Source organism: Rhyacophila brunnea, unplaced genomic scaffold (genome assembly GCF_057557595.1).
Source record: "Rhyacophila brunnea isolate RB1 unplaced genomic scaffold, BYU_Rbru_1.0 scaffold_16, whole genome shotgun sequence".
Taxonomy (NCBI): domain Eukaryota; kingdom Metazoa; phylum Arthropoda; class Insecta; order Trichoptera; family Rhyacophilidae; genus Rhyacophila; species Rhyacophila brunnea.
Window position 1 is genome coordinate 17,650,200 of NW_028232816.1, and position 18,260 is coordinate 17,668,459.

Sequence of the window (18,260 nt, forward strand, 5' to 3'; positions counted from 1 at the left end):
ATGATATACTATTACTTCACCGAGAAACTAACTTGGAATCCCCGCCATTTTAAGTAGGTGCTTTACGTGCGAGTATTTTTATACATATGTTTACTAAAAAATATCACTAGACATAAAGGAACCAGACAGGTTTTAGGTTGAAATCTTCAAATTCCGGCTAAAAAATAAATATTATTGTCTTTTATAGCAGACACTATTGACCGAACGGTCGCTTTTTGAAAATGTTCATATGATACTTCCAGCCAAAAATTGCACTAAACAATACCTAACTTTCGCAGCACGTAACTGCCTCTCTTTTTGGTTTTCCTCACTCAAAATACTCTTTTATTGCTATGTTTATTGCTTGTACCCATTGAAGTAAAAATGAACCTTATCACTGTGGACGATTTTCTTGAAAAATCACCATTGGTTGCCTGCCCTTCAAATATCTAATCGGCAAATCTAGAACGCTGCCTGTGATCCTTTGGCTTTAGTTTTTGCATGAGCCAGATCTTAAATGGGTGAAAGTGAAGGTTTCTATAACAAAAATCACCATAATGAGCCGTATGCGAGTGGCAGTGGCAAAATCTTCTTCATTTTGGCTCTTCGGCCACTATTTCGCAGACAGCAGCAATTTTTGAGTGAACGGGCTAGACAACCACACGCAGGTGTCGGTCAATCCAAAAAACTATCAGGCATTTCAAAAAAATTAATCAGTTTGCGAATACAGCCTTCAGTAAGCGATAATTTCAACCAAATTCTGACTTTAAGTATCCCAAGTTGAAGATTTGTGATTTTCATAGTATGATTGTATGATTTGTCTGCATTGTGCCGTGGAGAAAAGATCTATTGTGTTAAATGGTAGACTTTCAACTGACGATTTTTCAAAAACTACGCGGACAATATTTGACAAGTAACAAATGACAAAACTGTGAAATTCGTACCGCTAGTTGGATAACCCTGTATTACCAAGCTATGTTGCACAATGTAACATAGTTCTATTTCTGTGGAATTTTATGGTTTAAAATGTGAATGCAATAAAATTCTGCTATGTACCATATTGATTTAATTTATTATTTTATCAAATAAAAATTCCTCGAATACGAAATGATATTTGATATTGTATTTATATGGGATTTTTTATAAATACAATATGATTTGGATCGAAAGGGTTGTAAAGTTTTGGTCATTCAAATTCCAAGGTAGTCACGATCCTCAGCCACGAGCGAACGACCAAGTAGAAGAAGAAGATAGATTATATAAAATACTGATATGTGATACTAAATCATATTTTATTGTAATGTTTAGATTGATTGGTTAAGACAGTGACAATTTTCAATTTGATTTTGAGTTTCTAGCGTTGTTTTTAAAGTTATAAGTAATTTTCATGCATTCTTTAAAATATTAAAAAGAAATACGGAAGTTAAATGTTTTTCAGAAATTTGTTTTACAATTAATTTTAGTTACAGAACATTTTATAATATGTTATGTAAAGTTAAACCAAAGCGTTAATTGATTAGCGTATTTGTATTAGGTGGTATGCAGGCAATGAATTGTCATTATTGCTAATGTCTAAGATACGGGTTAGTCAAATATGAAAGTCACTGAAATTTTTTTGCATAAAAACACCGTATCCGCAACGTAGTGAAAAATATCAATCTCAATAATATACAACTTTGAATATATCGTAATGGTAATGGAAATTAATAATCTGGAACGAATCGTATATGATAGTTGTGCGATCTAAATATTTAAATCTTGTCAAAATTATGACTTTTTATGTAAATCAGAAAATCTCACAGAATTTCATTTGGAAAACGCTGTAAGTACTAGAAGATCGTGTAATAAATCTTTTATAAAAAGCCTCTTTATCCCTGTCAAGGCGTAATGCCGTCATTCTTACTAAATACATAATAATTATTATTATTCAAAAAATCTATTAATTATTGTTTATTATAGTGTTGCCAATATATATATATATATAGTCATTGAAAATACTGCCTTAATATTAATTGGGTATATAATATATTAAGGAACTGATAGAACTATAAAAAAAAGATTTATTTATTAAAATAACATAACTAATTAAATTAATTCAATACTGACAAAGATTAGCTTTGCCCATCCATTCGTTTCCATAATCAATTGTTTATTAATATATATTATTTATTAATATATACAATATTTAAATTGTTGATATTTTTGTTAAGAAATATTATTGAGTTGATGTATAAGATGAAAAATTTAAGATGTTAAAACAAGAGAGTTCACATATTTTGTACTACTGAGAATTTTGAAAATGTATTTTCTACTGTCAACTTATGATATATTTATATTACAACGTTTTTATTAGGTCGTATTCTTATTTGTCCGGTAGTTGTATGTCCGGTACAAATCTTGCAATCGATTTTTAAGTAACTTCCCGACTAGCTAGACATTTGAAACTTTTAGAATATATCAAAACACGATGTCAATGCATTTTTTAAATACTTTTAGCTATTTTTAAGTAGAATTGAATTCATTTTCAGTTAATTTTGTTTTGTATGAAAAGTTATTTTGGAAGAAATCCGTAATCCAATCCACTAATATTGGTTGCTAGGGTCCTAACAACTAAATTATTAATATATACGTGCGTTACTATGGAAATAAATATGAGTGTCAAAATGACATTTCAGTATTATTTCTATCAAATACAATTTTTTTGATCGTTTAAGCTAGTCAAGTCAAGTTTATATGATTCAACAGAAAATTTAAAAACGTTGTAATAAAAAGTTATTTTTATCTTGTAATTATTCAGTTTTATGAACAGGAGAGATCTAAGAATTGCCATCTAACAAAAATGCGTATGAAGTGGACAAACAAAATCTATTAACGTATTTATAAAATATTTCTTAACGGATATTTATATGATATTATTCCACTTTCATGTAAAAATAAAAGCAAGCTTTAAAATTTCCACTATTTATAATTAATAATATTTTTTTATTAGAAAATATCAAATCTCATACTGTACCATATTTTCTCACTGAGACAGTTATTCCGGGCAACTATTAATATGTTATGTTACGTATGCTTTAACAATTAAATGGTGTCTTTATAATTTTTAACCATATAGACAATATTATTTAGGCTAAAGTATACGAACGGGGTAGGTATATCGTAATGGAACACAATATTATGTGGTAGGTTATATAGGAAACGAAAGTATTATGCAATGGTAATTACCATAATATTTCAGTGGGTTAAAACCATTAATTTTATGACAGAAGTTTGTACATTAGATATCTTACCTTTAGCATCCAGTCTTCAGTTTGCGGATTGTGAACACTCTGAAATCTCTGATCAGAGGTATACGTTGATCTGCCCACTGTGAGTAAGTGGATATCCCTGTGGCGGATCCACGATACCTGGAAATATTACATTATATAATTATTACGAATATTAGAATTGTTTTAAAATAATATAAATGACCCACAAAACATTTGTTGCACATATACTGCAAATTAAAGCCATCAAATCGACATTATATGACGCTCTTATTATTTTATAAATGAAAACAATTATTCATGATAGCATATAACACGCCACATTAATTCATTAACGAGAGTCGAACCGTGGGTTTTTATTAATAAAATTTCCAACGCATTATCATTTGCCTATGCTACTGTCCAGCAGTGGCGAAGGGTAGAAGTAGGCTGTGGAGATCCGAAATAAATAGTGCACACTAAACTATGTTAGTCATACTGTTTTCATTGAATAAATAATACAAATTGTAGATGGTTTGGATAGTATCGAAAATTCAACTAAGCCCTGCGTAAAGCAAACCATAATACATATTATATTAAAAAAATATTCTTCTATTTATAAAATATCTAAAATATGTCAATAAATTATAATATAGTATACTTTAAGATATTTTTAGGTTGAAGGATATAGTTTTATCTATTATAGTTTAATCGAATTTAAAAAAATCTGCAATTTTATTTGTATGCTTAGTTCAATGAAAATGAATACCTTTGCATGACTGACAAAACATTCACTATTTTTGTAGGATTTTCACATTTCTACCAATAATATTATCGTTTGATCTAGAATCTGCAATTTGTATTATTAGTTCAATGAAAACGAATAATTATTATGACTGCAAAAGTTTATTGTGCGCTATTTATATCGAATCTTCACAGCTTACATCCACCCTACGCTACTGCACTCCAGCACTTTGGATTGTAAGAAAAAAAATCGATCGGACGAGTATTATAAAGGTTATAATATTATATTTTTATGGACAATATACGAGGTTTTAACTGTTTTTTTTTAACATATTTGATGTAGCTTTTATTACATAAATAACTATAATATCTGGGACCTTGTGCTACATTGTGCCAATGCCAAATATTATTTCAATAAATGTTTATGTTTCTCATCAATAATATATAATAAAGAAAAAAGTATATATTGACGAATTTACGTCAGATAATTACCACGTTTTTATTGGCTCGTATTGTAGTAGTTTATTAGTTTGTCCGGTACAGATTTTTTCTTGTGTGTCCAGTATAAATTTTTTCTTGTTTGTCCAAGATTTGTATTTGATGATTGAATTTTTTTAACTAACTTCCCGACTAGCTAGACATTTGAAACTTTTAGAATATAGCAGAACACGACGACAATGCATTTTTTTAATACTTTTAGCCATTTTTAAGCAGAATTGAATCAATTTTTAGTTAATTCTGTTTTGTTTGGAAAGTTATTATTGTTGGTTGCTAAGCCTAGCAACTAAACTATTAATATATACGTGCGATTTCCATAGTAAATCAATATGAAATGTCAAAATGATATTTCAGTATTCTCTATTAATTTATTCAGTATTTTTATCAAGTACAATGTTTTCATTAATACATAGAATTGTCAAGTTTATAATATGATTCAACAGAAAATATAAAAATGTGGTATAAATAAAGTTCTTTTTATCTTATAATTATTTTTAATAATTTTGTTTTTGACACGTAAGTCTGATACCTAAATCAAAATGGTCAAAATATGACATATATTATGTATTATATTATACTTCCTGAATTTGGCTGTAGATTATGTTTTTCTGAGTAATAAATTGAATATTCGCCCTTCAGAATCATATTAGATTGCTTTCATTAAAGCTATATCTGCGATAAGGAAAGATGAGTTTAAATTTTGTTATCGCCGGATAAAAATAATCACCGAAGAAAACGAATCATATATTTGTGATTGTGCAACATTGAAGTTAGTGGCCACACCATACTACACCCACTCCACACCGCACCCGTTCTCCATCGGGTGACACGGGCGTTATATTTTTATGACTGGGAATGTCTCAGGAGTAGTTAGCCAAACTGAGATTGCAATGCACTCAAATAATATTTAACTAAATTGACATGACTTTAAAATAAGAATACAGACAAGAGAGAATACGCTGAGGAGAAATAAAAAAAAATGTAAGTATGTAAAAGTAACAAAAGAAAATACAAAACCACTGAGAAATCTAACAAAGTGGGTAACAAGACACAGCTCATAGAGTTTGCCGGCAAAGCCACCATGTCTAGTCAAGAATCGACTGGTGTAATGGTCTGGAGTCAAAGCGGTTATCTCCATTCGACATTTGATATTTGAAAACAACATAATATATTATATTATATGTGCCTGCTTTTGGTGGTGGTATCTCATTTTTACTGCCAGGTCTTTTAAAACGCCGCGGAATTGCCTGGAAATGATTATAACATACCTTTGAAAAATATTGTAGTGGACGATAGTAAAACTACCTACTGACTGATATGATTTTTTATTGTTATTTATGTATAAACTAATTCAATTATTAATTATTGTTAATCACTATGAATTTAATATACTATTTTTGAATTTAAATGACTGTTTTTTTATTACCTTAGCCACTATCGCTTGCTTTTTTGTTCATGTGAAATACGAAAAGAAAAGTAAGCTAATATACCTTATAGAAAAATCTATCAATAATAGATAGAACTAACGATCTCAGACGATAATTATAAAATACTCGTCACTCAAACTTATCACATTAAATTGTCTCAATTGTGTCGCGACATTTCAAAATCAGCCAAGTCCATAATGGATGACTATGAGAAAAACAGTTTTCTATTTTCTCAATTACACAGTAACGAGGGTGAAAGTTTGTATTATTTCGATTATAGGATATTTTAAATTAATAAGTTTCACATTTCGATAATGCATAAATATTAGAACGCAGTAGTTCTTTAGCAATTTACAAAAAAGTCAAAAATACCTAAAGGTGGACTTGGCTGATTTTGAAATCTAGCGACACAATTGTCTATAATGATTAGTCGATATTAAATCTTTCAATCAAGCAGTTCATAAATAATATCTCAATCATTCAATCTTTCCTCACATTCAATTTTTTTTTCCGAGAATGATGTAAAACTGTTTAATACTAAATTAATATTATCTAAATATATACATCCTCAAAATGTAATACATTGTACAAATGCATACATTAAAATAATTATAAAAACAGTTCTGCGTTTATTAATCAAATATGTATCCATCCAAAACTAAACTTACTAGTTAGACAACATACCAAATTAAAATTTTAAACGTCTACAAAATAAATGGTAATCCTGATGGCAAGTGATGAATAACTACAATTTTCACGATAAAAAAATTATATATTAATTTATATTATTAATATTATTATTCGATTTATAAGTGTAAATTAATTATAAACCCGCATTCTACCCCATATTATTGCCAATGAATAGATTTCGATAAGAAGATTTATCGAGATTCAAAATGAAACTCAACTAGAAGTCTACAAAGTTGGTACTTACTTACAATGTAGTCTACAAGCTGTGCAAGTTTCGTCAATATTTATCTTATAGTTTTTGTAATATAATCGAACAAATGGACAGACAGATCGACACTCCAATTCTATTGATAGTATAGAATATAGAGTGTCAAAACAAAAGGCTATTATTAGATCTAATAATTTTACGTAACTATCAAAATGACAAAACATAGTTATATTATTATACACATCTCCATTGTATAACATCAAACTTACTTACACTCAAGTTTATATTATTATCACTAAGACTTACATCAAACAAGATTACTCAAAGTGAAATAGGGCTTAACGTCAGTAATATTATAACTTTGTAACTATTTCATAACGGTGCGGTTATAGATTTGTTACAAAATCCATTTGCCTCTCGCCCTAAGCCCGTCTAACGTCTACCGACCAAATCCCAGTATTACTCATGTTAATTACCATCATTCTGTGTGTTAGACTCAATCAAAACGGTGCTTTGTAGCGTTATAAATGACATTTCGGTACGCTGTGATTAATATCGTGATATTATTAATTTTTGTAGACATAAATAATCGATACTATCGTTATTTATAACTGAACTATTGATCAAACATACACAATTAATTATCACAACTATTTCAAATTTAGATATACAAGTAATAGTAATATTGGAGTATCTGTCATAAGGTATTAATTGAATGTTCAGTTGGAACTCAAAAACTAATGGATCAATATTTATGAAATTTGTACAAATTATAAACTATTCTACGTAAATTATTAGTACCAAGTACTTTAGTAGACTTCTATGTTGATTATCATTATCGAAATTACTGCAATTGCAACAATTTTATGTGAGATGCGACTAAAAACTACATGGACTCAGTGATAATCATTCGTAATCACTACTCGCATTAATACCGCCACGGCATTATTTTTACATTAGTGGAAGGTAAGATTTTATAGGGATTGCAATACCGGTATATTAAAACCGGTATACCAGAATTTTACGATACCGAATTACCGGTTTTAAAAATCAGACAATACCGATATATTCGCTATCGAAAGTGGAAACAAAATGTATTAATGTATATTAAAAGTTTAACAGGAATCTAGTTGTTGTCTGATTGCGCGATGTCTCTTTTACTTCCGTTGCCCTTCGATTTTCTTGGTGACTAGCAATGATACGTGCAGATTTGCGGAATAAACTTGCATTAAAGGTAGATAGGTACCTTCTTCTTTCTGTAATTTTAAATGTATTCAAATATTTTTGTCAGTCGGTCACGAGTTTTAGAAGTTGTCCGGTGTATTTTTAAGTAGATATCCCTGTTAAATACTGTTTGTTTTCATAATCATTAAGAAAGTGCCAATAGTTCAACTACTAGGTATTTGTAAATATCAGAATCTCTACGATATCTTACCTTTACCTATTTTTAAAATTTACATATAAAATATCTATGTACCTATATAGATATTTTTGCGATACAATATTAATATTTTAAAGAGATTTTGATATCTATATTAAATTTATTGGTAGATACTTTTGTTTTATCAATTATATTTCATGAATTCCAGTATTAATACCTAGGTACTAGGAAAATACCGAATATTGGTATTTTAATTCAATATTGCAATCCCTACATACGCGAGTATATTAGAGAATTATATTTTTTGAAGTGAATTAGAAAAAAATGTCACAAATACTATTTAAATTAGCTGAAAGTATTATAGATTGGTTTAAAATTCCAAGGACTGCACAAACAAAATGTCAAAAACGACCCACACGACAAACTTGTTTTAAAAGAGGCAAGCGAACAAAACAGTTTCTCTTGATCAACGTAGGCCGAATTAGTAATAAGCAATAGTAGTCGGCTAGTTACCACGTGAAGGCATTAGTGGGGAGGCGAATACTAATGATTGGTATTAAGCCTGTGTAAACATGATCTAACCTCATATTGACCTAGAAATCGAACTATCAAAGAATCAGTCAATAGATTCATGGATTATATTAGCTTACAATTTGGGCGATTGCTTGTGGTATGTAATATAATGAAATAAAAGTATTTATTTGTATTTATTAATGATAAAAGCTATGTCAAAATAGTATAGAACCATTATTAATAGAGAAAAAAATATTTTAAGAAAACTCGAGGACTGTTTTTACAATGAAATTTCCCACAATAGAATTCTGAATCAAACAAAATTGGGGAAATATTTACAAAAATAAAATTCATTTATAAAAAGGTATGAGTAAGTAAACAAGTTTCAATGAAATGAAAATCAATACGTTAACATTGAACATGATGAAAAAAAAATAAAGAAATTCGTGAACTTTGACTAAAACGAAATAATTATATTATTAAACTTTTTATTATGTAATATGCTGAGAAAAGTAAAATGTTTTCATCGTCGGTTTGAATAGTGGTACTTACGTACTCTAAATTATTCTTTTTTTTCTTCTAATCTTTTTGAATCGACAAATAAATCATTATTATGAAATTTAAAGTATAAGAAAACCGTAAATTAGAAGTGTAGATATTATAAATAATCAAAACACATTTAAAACTTTTTACTCAAAAATTAAACTTACGATAGAAAAAAACTAAACCTCTCTTCTTGACACTACTTCCATTTCTCATTGGCCCATGTCCCTAAATATTTCATGTATTTAGATAATTTTCTGGTGTATTATATTATGTTGGAAATACATACAAGTTACTATATTTAATATCCCGCACGTGTTTGTACATTTTGCTAATGTAGTTGTATCTATCGGACTTTTTTGAAAAATACAAAATATACACTTCTGAGTCGTTATTGTGTTATCTGACGCATTACAAATTTATGCAGAAACCACTATGTGGAATAAGAGTAATACAATTATTTCTTTTGAAAGGAAAGCAATATTGTTTAATAGTTCGTTATGGTAATAGTCGAATTTCCTACTTTTAAAATCTCTTATTCAGCTATAAAAATAACATTATACTTCTTAACTTTTGAGGGCTGTCATTTTTTAATCACTACTTTACTTTTTTTACAATACCTATACAACTTTTCTTTACTCATCTTGAAAAAATATACAAGTGTAATAGATCGTTATCTGCAACAGTTTGATTGAACACCATTTTATTATTACCCTACCAATATTGACATTATTAAGTTCTGTACACTGAGAGTACTAACAATCGACTGATTATTTATTATATTAATACTATCGACTGAAGGTACTTGATGGAATTTAAATTTAAATTTTAATGGATTCAAAAGCTCTGTACTATTCCATTTAAGTCGTTTTTTGCGACCCGGGTTTTTATTATATTAGGCGAGTTTATATGTATAGATTTTTTTTTTAAATAATTTTATAAAAAAGTAGGTACCATGTAAGAGTATTATTATTAATATCTCATTAGTTTACTCCATTAATCATTTTTCTTAGATTTGACGATTTACACTTCTTGAGTATAGTATTTTTATTGTTTATTATGATTATGATCCATTATTAGGTTTTGACGATTTATAATAATACGCTATCTAGTGTATTGTTACTAATAAGATAGGGTTTTTACTAATTAGGTTTTTTACTAACATTTCATCTATTCATAATTTGTTTATTGTATTTTTTGTGACCTTTGACTTGATGGGTATGTATTGGAGTTTTGATCTACTTTATTGTATTGATTTATTATATAAGCTAGAGTTAAGAATGTTCGTTGTCAGTGTGTGTTTACCTTTGGTGAGTGTACACGGCGCCTGAAGATGCTGAAAGGCGAAACCCGGGTCGCAAAAAATGACTTAAATGGAATAGTACAGAGCTTGAATCCATTAGATTATTTATTCTATAAGTGTGACTATTTGTTTCACAGTCGGTTACCACCATATTCCGCCGTTTTGAGATAATTGCAAAGAATCGTCAACCACATTTAGGACATAAATTTAACATTTTATTTTTGCAAACTCATAAGTGATTAATTCAAAAAAGTTTGTAGTGAAATTTATTAGAAAAAATATTAGATTTAACATTAAATCATGTTTGAATTTGGTCTAAAAATTTTATCTCTGGTTAAATATTATTATTATGTTACTACCGAGTTAGATTTGACATTTTATTCAAGTTCAAGTTTATTTATTTTAAATACTTAATACAATAAATATGAAAAATTAGAAAATTTAAAACATTCACGACATGGGAATTAAAAAATGAGTGTTAAAACAATATTTAAATAAAAATATTGGTAATTGGCATAGATGGACATTGGGTGAACGAAGTAGCAGACCCTATCGTACAACTTATAGAACAGCGTCCACCTAAACTCACCTTCCGTAAATCAATATCCATTAGCGATATGATTGAATAAAGTTATTGCCCTCTTAAATTAGCATTACTAATGTCAGGTTAGTTCTGCATCTTGGAAGAACAATCAACGGATGCTTCCGAATTATTAATATACATACGTTGGAAAAGTAATAATTTACAAAATCAGAACAAGAAAAAATAAAATAAAATTGAGGTCACCGACTGTGAATCAACTAGTGAACTAGCATCAGTTCTATTAGTAAGAACACAGCAAGTGAAAATGTGTGAAAGAATGACGTATTTTTAAATCACGTGTATGCAGTACCAATTGAACGATTATAAAAAGAGTTATAATAAATTTATAGCCTTATAATAGCAATGTGGGGTTTAATATTAAACAGTATTTTAAAAATATTCTTACCGTTCGATTTCCTAAATTCCTTATCCTGCAATTGAGATATGCCGTTTTGCCTATGAGGGCTGTCACGTTTTTCGAAACAGATGTCTCGAAATAGGGCCCGTGGTTTGTCTGAATAATGTTTTCCTCCAGTTCATCACTGGTATCACTTGAATGCTCATGGTACATCGGGGGTTCACCGGTGTAAATATGATTTCCGGAGGAATCTGGAAACGGAAACAGATAAAATTGTATTATATTAATAATCTGGGAAACCATTACCATAAACATCGGGAAAATTTGAAAAGTACTTGGCATTGGTTATTATATTAAATATGTATATGATTAAGTACCTAGTATATAGTATGATGATAAGATCGTGCTGATAGTTGATAGTTTCAAGAGTCTACATCAAATGGTAGGTATCAGGAGAAAAATGAACCAAAAGAGAACAAAACCATAAGAAGTATCCAAAATAGCGACACTAAACACCAACATAAGTTTTGATATTAACAGCAAACCGATTAAACGTGACGTAGGTAACCAATTATCAGAATTTCTCACTCGGTCCAAGATTTGGTAATTGTGTACGCAGAGGTGGCCATGAGTTTTTATATTTTTTTTTTACGAAAACAGTTTATTCCATGTGGACAATTGTAATAATTACCTTTTTCTGTCGGTGCATCGGCTTTTCGATCCAATAATCGTTAATTGAAAATTTGAAATTTTCGTACATTTTAATGCACCATTATCACAAACTAAGATTATATGAGTTCATATTGGGTTGGGGTAGGTCATATTAGGTTAGGTTTGGTTTGGTTTAAATAGAAAGTTGTAAAATCTCATGGCCACCTCTGCAGCATATTCACCCAAGATTTTCAATAATAAGTATGTTAATGAGTCTGTTATATTGTATTTAAATTAATTATATTTTATCAATTTCAATCAAAAAAAAATAACCTAACAATATGGCCCTGTAATCAAAACAATACGATATAAACATGATATTATGTATCTAGGTGTTCTAAATTATGAATGAAGAAAACATAACGAACGTTTCATTCTTAAATATTATTATTCACACAATTACTGCTAACCTTGTAATTACCTTTTAATTACCACATTTAAATAACACGTTAATTATAATATCTAATGGCCATGGACTCCAAATGCGCCAGTCGCCGTGTTAGCACAAAATGAGTTTTAAACAGAATAATTGCAAGATAAAAACAACTTTTTATATACAACGTTTTTAAATTTTCTGTTGAATCATATAAACTTGACTAGCTTAAACGGTCAAAAAAATTTGTACTTGATAGAAATAATACTGAAATGTCATATTGATATCCATAGTAACGCACGTATATATTAATAATTTAGTTGCTAGGACCGCAGACCCCTAGCAACCAATAAGTGTGTCGAACTAACTTTTCATACAAAACAGAATCAACTGAAAATGAATTCAATTCTACTTAAAGATGGCTAAAAGTAATAAAAAAATGCATTGGCATCGTGTTCTGATATATTCTAAAAGTTTTAAATGTCTAGCTAGTCGGGAAGTTAGTTAAAAATCGATTGCAAGATTTGTACTGGACAAAGAACCACCGGACAAATAAGAATACGAGCTAAGAAACACGTTGTAAAATAGTACATGGTAAGATTTGTATTTATAGATTTTTAAAAACTCGTGGTAATCTCATCAACTTCATTCATATAATACATTCCTACTTAAAAACGTTAAAAATACTATTACAGAAGAAAACAGAGAAACAGATAGATAATACACATGTATAGACCGTTATAATAATATCTTTGACAAATTTAATACAAGGATGTATCCAACACTCACTGCGCCCTTATTTAGGAAATGTTTTAAATACATACAAATATTACCAGGTAGCAATACCACCTGTCAATATTCTTAAACGTAATTTCCTTATCTTCCCCTTTCTCATATGTCCACTCATATGACTTGTCTTCATGTGTTTGTTCTGGTGTTTCAAACTCAATTATGTATCTATAAGCTGCTGCATCATCCTGACAGAGTCTTTGTAGAGTTTCCTGACAATGCCGAGCTTGCTATCGTTGAACTCGTTAATTTGAAAAACGGTTACGTTTAGTCAATGGTTCTTCTTCACCCACAATGATTATATATTTTGATTGTGTATTTATAATTAGACATTTAATCTCTTGGATAACACAATAGTTTAACGATATGCTATTACCGCACTATAAGCATCTGTGCATCTGTCAAACTATTATGATTATCATTTGTTTTTTCATAAGCCGATTAAAACAAACGATTCTTTTGATTTTTTAAATTTGGAATTTGCGCTTATAATGGTACAGATCTACAAATTTATCTGTAGAATGGAATGGGGGAGCCACTGTCAAAACCTACCTAATAAAGACTCGTAAAGCGTCAATTACATTGAGCTTATTTACGAGCTGTTTGTTGGCGAATTTAAAAGCGGGCGATTCAGCTACTGCGATTTGATGATTACACACAAAACTTTCCAATCGCTGAGAAACCACAAGCCAGCGACTATTTTGACAGAATGTAGTTCGTTTTTTTACCGGGAGGTTGCTACTGCGCTCTACTGCGCAGACGCAGTAGGCCCACACGCCGGCGTGTAGCGTGTAAAGTTGACCGGCTTTCAACTTTTCTCGGTAGAGTGTTCACAATCTGCTTGTTAGCTTGTTAGATGATTACACTAGGCGACATTACAGGCATATTCTAAATTCGCCAACAAACAGCTCGTAAAGAAGCTCAATGTAATTGACGCTTAACTGGACAAAATCTGACATTCGAATAAAAATTTTAAAATGGCGTCCTATGGTAGTTCTTAGTTCCATTGTTGGCCATTTTATAGATAAGTTTGTAGGTCTGTATATGTATGTTTAATAGGGTTTCTCCCAATCTTGCTCTTTCTTATACATTTTCAAATATTTTCATTCATGCGCTATAGATAATTTAAAACAAATAATATAATTATATACGGTACATAATGGTTATGTCTATTAATAAACCTATATGTTTGTCAAAAATCATCAGAACCAATTGTGTGGCATCTAGTTTAATAATTCAGTGAACTATAAACAGCTAATAATGTGCTAGTACCATAGTATGAACACAAATTAGGATTCAGTATAGGTTCACATACTAGAACAATCCGCATAATTTTGTTAGCTGATGAGTTGAGTTACGAAGTATGAGGCTTTGCTCGCCTACTTGTGTTACTTTGGAAGGCGAAACTCCTGCCGTTTCAAAATTTTGCAAACTGTTTTAAGATGTGTGCCACCATTTAAGGCCGGGTTTAATGTCTCAGTAGTATACTCAGAACTTTCGTTGATTTAAATTTCATTCTTTAGACGAAGTAGGTGTCAGTATGACAAAGTTTCAACTCCACACCTTTATACCTGAGTAATTAACATATTTATGTAAGTATTAGCTAATATTGTGCCACCTATCGTAGTGTTTTTGAGGCGTATATTTACAAATCCACGCCCATTAACGCCTACGATATCCAAGCAGGTAACGAATAATAGTGGATCTTGTTAAAAGATTCACATGTTTTTCAATGTGTGTTTGAACCCAAAGTAGGGACCATTTCTCGTAAAAATAAAACAAAAAATCTGTTAATACAACCTCCAATCTGAGGCCCAATATGATTTTCTTTGGATCGGACATGGTTTAAAAATATGAAGCGCCTAGTTTTAAAACCTCCTAAAACGGTTTTTAAAATTTTTTTGAGTTATATATGCATTTAGATAGATATTTTTGTTACCTGTATGATGGCCAAAAATTGAACTTTAATAAACATCAAAAACCGTCAATACGTATGATCAAAACTTAGGATAAATTTCAAAACCTGCTAAAATGGTTGGGTGTGCTTTTCAAATACCCATAAAAAGGAAAGCCAAAATACTCCTTAGAATGTAACGAATTTAAAAATAAAACATAAAGTTTACAGATTTAATAGATATGATTTTCTCTCATTTTTCTCAAAACTACCTAAAATGGTTTTTCTCATTTTTCTCAGAACCTAAAATCGTTTTAGGGGCTTTTGAAACTAGGCGCTTCATATATACAAAAAAACAATAAGGCCTTGTTGTTGAAAAAATTAAAACCATTATTTACTATATCGTCAGCGTTCTTGAACATTCTGGGTCATATTTATTAAATAAAACTATATATAGTTATTACATCATTTGGGAGATATAAAGTCAAAATAAACGTTTGTCACACTAAATTATTTATACAACATAACACATTCAAAAATTATAATAAATAATTATGCATCATGGAATTCTGCTAGCAAACTATAGTTCGGTAAATAAAATATAGAATCTGATTATACAATGAATACGTAATATTATTTCATATTGTGTTATTGAGCATTTTTAGGTATGATCCACATCCATAGCATATTACAGTGGTCGGCAAATCGCGGCTCGCGAACCACATGCGGCTGTTTGGCCCTGATTCGGCTCTGCCACAAATGCCCTCTGCCCTATTTGACATGGCTACAAGGAAGAAGCAAAAAAAACGGATGACAAAAATTGTGAATTTAAAGTTGAATGGACCGAGACTTTTGCGTTTATTCAAAACTTAAATGGCCTACCGACCTGTATTATTTGTCGGTAAAAATTGGCTTATTCAAATTTAGAGAGACACTTTACGACTCAACACGCGTCATTTTGCACTAAATATCCTGTCGATGATGCAAGGAAGATATCAGTTGAGGAATTTTAGAAGAGTCAAGAAAAATCAAGTTCTGTATTTAATTACTGAATAAAATCTTCTAATAATGTTAATGTTAATGTAGCAAGTTTTGTGGTTAGTAAAGAGATTTCTACAGAGGAAATTCAGAGTAAATTGAGAAGTTATCTTATTAATGAGAACCTGAAATCGTGCTTAAAATTAAAAACAACAACACACAAACCTGACTTACTTAAACTTTCCAAGGAGATGTAAGACCATATTATTATTTATATTGAGTATTTGTCAGTCATTGTCATGAGTTAATTTTATGGATACCTTACGTACAATTTAATTTTTATCAATACATAAGATCATTATTACGTATGCTATCAAGTTGTATTCAGTGTACCTACCTATAGTTTAATTAAGACTTGCAACTTTAACTAAAGTTTATTAAGTTAATAAACAGTGTACTCACCTACATATATTATTTAAGTTTAAGAAATTTGGCTCTTTTGACTAATGAGTTTGCCGACAACTGGCATATGATATAGACCGCACGTCATTGAGTTCCATATAATTATCCTAAAAAATAACATTATGCATAATTTCACCACACAATATTTATTTAATAATATGATAAAACCCGTCAAAAGAACACCAAAAACATATTTTAAATGGTTAGTGATTGGTTAGATAAAATAAAATTAATAAATTCTGATACTTTATGACTAATAAATTATTCTAATTTGAAAATGTAATGTGGTGAAAAAGGAATTGTACGTTAAACCAACTATTTATTCGTGCAACAAATGAATGTCGTCTACCACAGATTATCGATATTGAAAATATATATTATGTACCACAATTTATTTATTTGAATTTGGATTTTTTCCCTCGAGGAATAACATCATAATATTAAAATAATTGTTTTCTCAATTACTACTCTATTTATTTATAATATGGCTTTGAGGTATACCTAGGATCTGATCAAAGGATAAAAATTTGATAAACTTATTTTTGTGGATTAATATTTTTGTTGAAGTTTAAGGGTACATTAGTGCGACCACGTTGCGAACGATTAAGTCTGTGAGCAGACGCGTCAGAGCTTGGTTGTAGATATATTATGTAGTCACAAGCAGGCATTTCTCTTGGTAAGTACATGTGCTCCGGATTCAACAAGATACTACGAGAGCGATTTGGATATTACAAGGCAGACATGGCAAGAGGCGTTTGACCTTATGCGTGTTATATGGTTTTTGGTAGAAGCATGACATGGAAGTAAGTACCTAGTACTGAAGTGATGGTGTGTATTAGGAGCAGGTGCATGTTTGTTTATATTGTATATTCTTTAAATATAAATTGACAGAATTGTTATGAATTAAATATATTTGAAAACATAATATATTCACACTCTGTTAAAGACATGGTATGTCCCGATTACACAGGTTGTCAACCTGTTTACAAGTCATGGCCACCTTTTACAATAATTTTCGTAATACGTTTTTAATGTGGCGTAGAAAACATTAAGCGTAGTCATAAAATAAAGTTTTATATCGGGTTGCTCAACTTGGACTGACTGTTTTTAAAAATTTGTAAGTTTGGCATTATGGCTACATAACTAGCGCAAGAACTGGTCAAAATTATTGAATTTTCTTATGTTTCCCAAAGATCTATTGTTAAAACGCAAAGAAAATACCGTCAGCATTTTAATGCTGAAACAGCAGGTTATTATGTTAACAAACTGCCGAACTTGAGGCTATAAAGAATCTGAGAGCATTGCATCAGGGTCAATTATACCCTCCTATATGTACTGTTTGGTGTTGAATTATAGCCGATAGAGTCAACGATGAACATCCACACACCATCTCTGGGGCGGAGAGATTTTTTACATCGAGCATTTTGAATAACCCTGACATATTGTTTCAATAAGATGGAGGAACAGTTCACACAGCGAGGACAATAACGGAGATTCTTCGAGAACTCTTCGGTGACAGAATTATTTAAAAAAAATCAGATTTCGCTTGGCCTTCCTATTCCCCAGATTTGGCGGTGCCTG

The 18,260-nt window shown here is 30.0% G+C and overlaps 1 protein-coding gene across 1 annotated transcript in view; it reads right to left on the reverse strand.

The window, feature by feature from the left end:
* Window positions 1–18,260, reverse strand: part of LOC147074485 (zwei Ig domain protein zig-8-like) — an 89,564-nt gene that overhangs the window by 50,592 nt on the left and 20,712 nt on the right. Inside the window, exons 2-3 of the mRNA XM_085943431.1 lie at window positions 11,521–11,723; window positions 3,270–3,386 (exon numbers count right to left, since the gene is read on the reverse strand). Coding sequence (XP_085799557.1) covers window positions 3,270–3,386; window positions 11,521–11,723 — 320 coding nt within the window. The remainder of the gene's footprint in view (window positions 1–3,269; window positions 3,387–11,520; window positions 11,724–18,260) is intronic.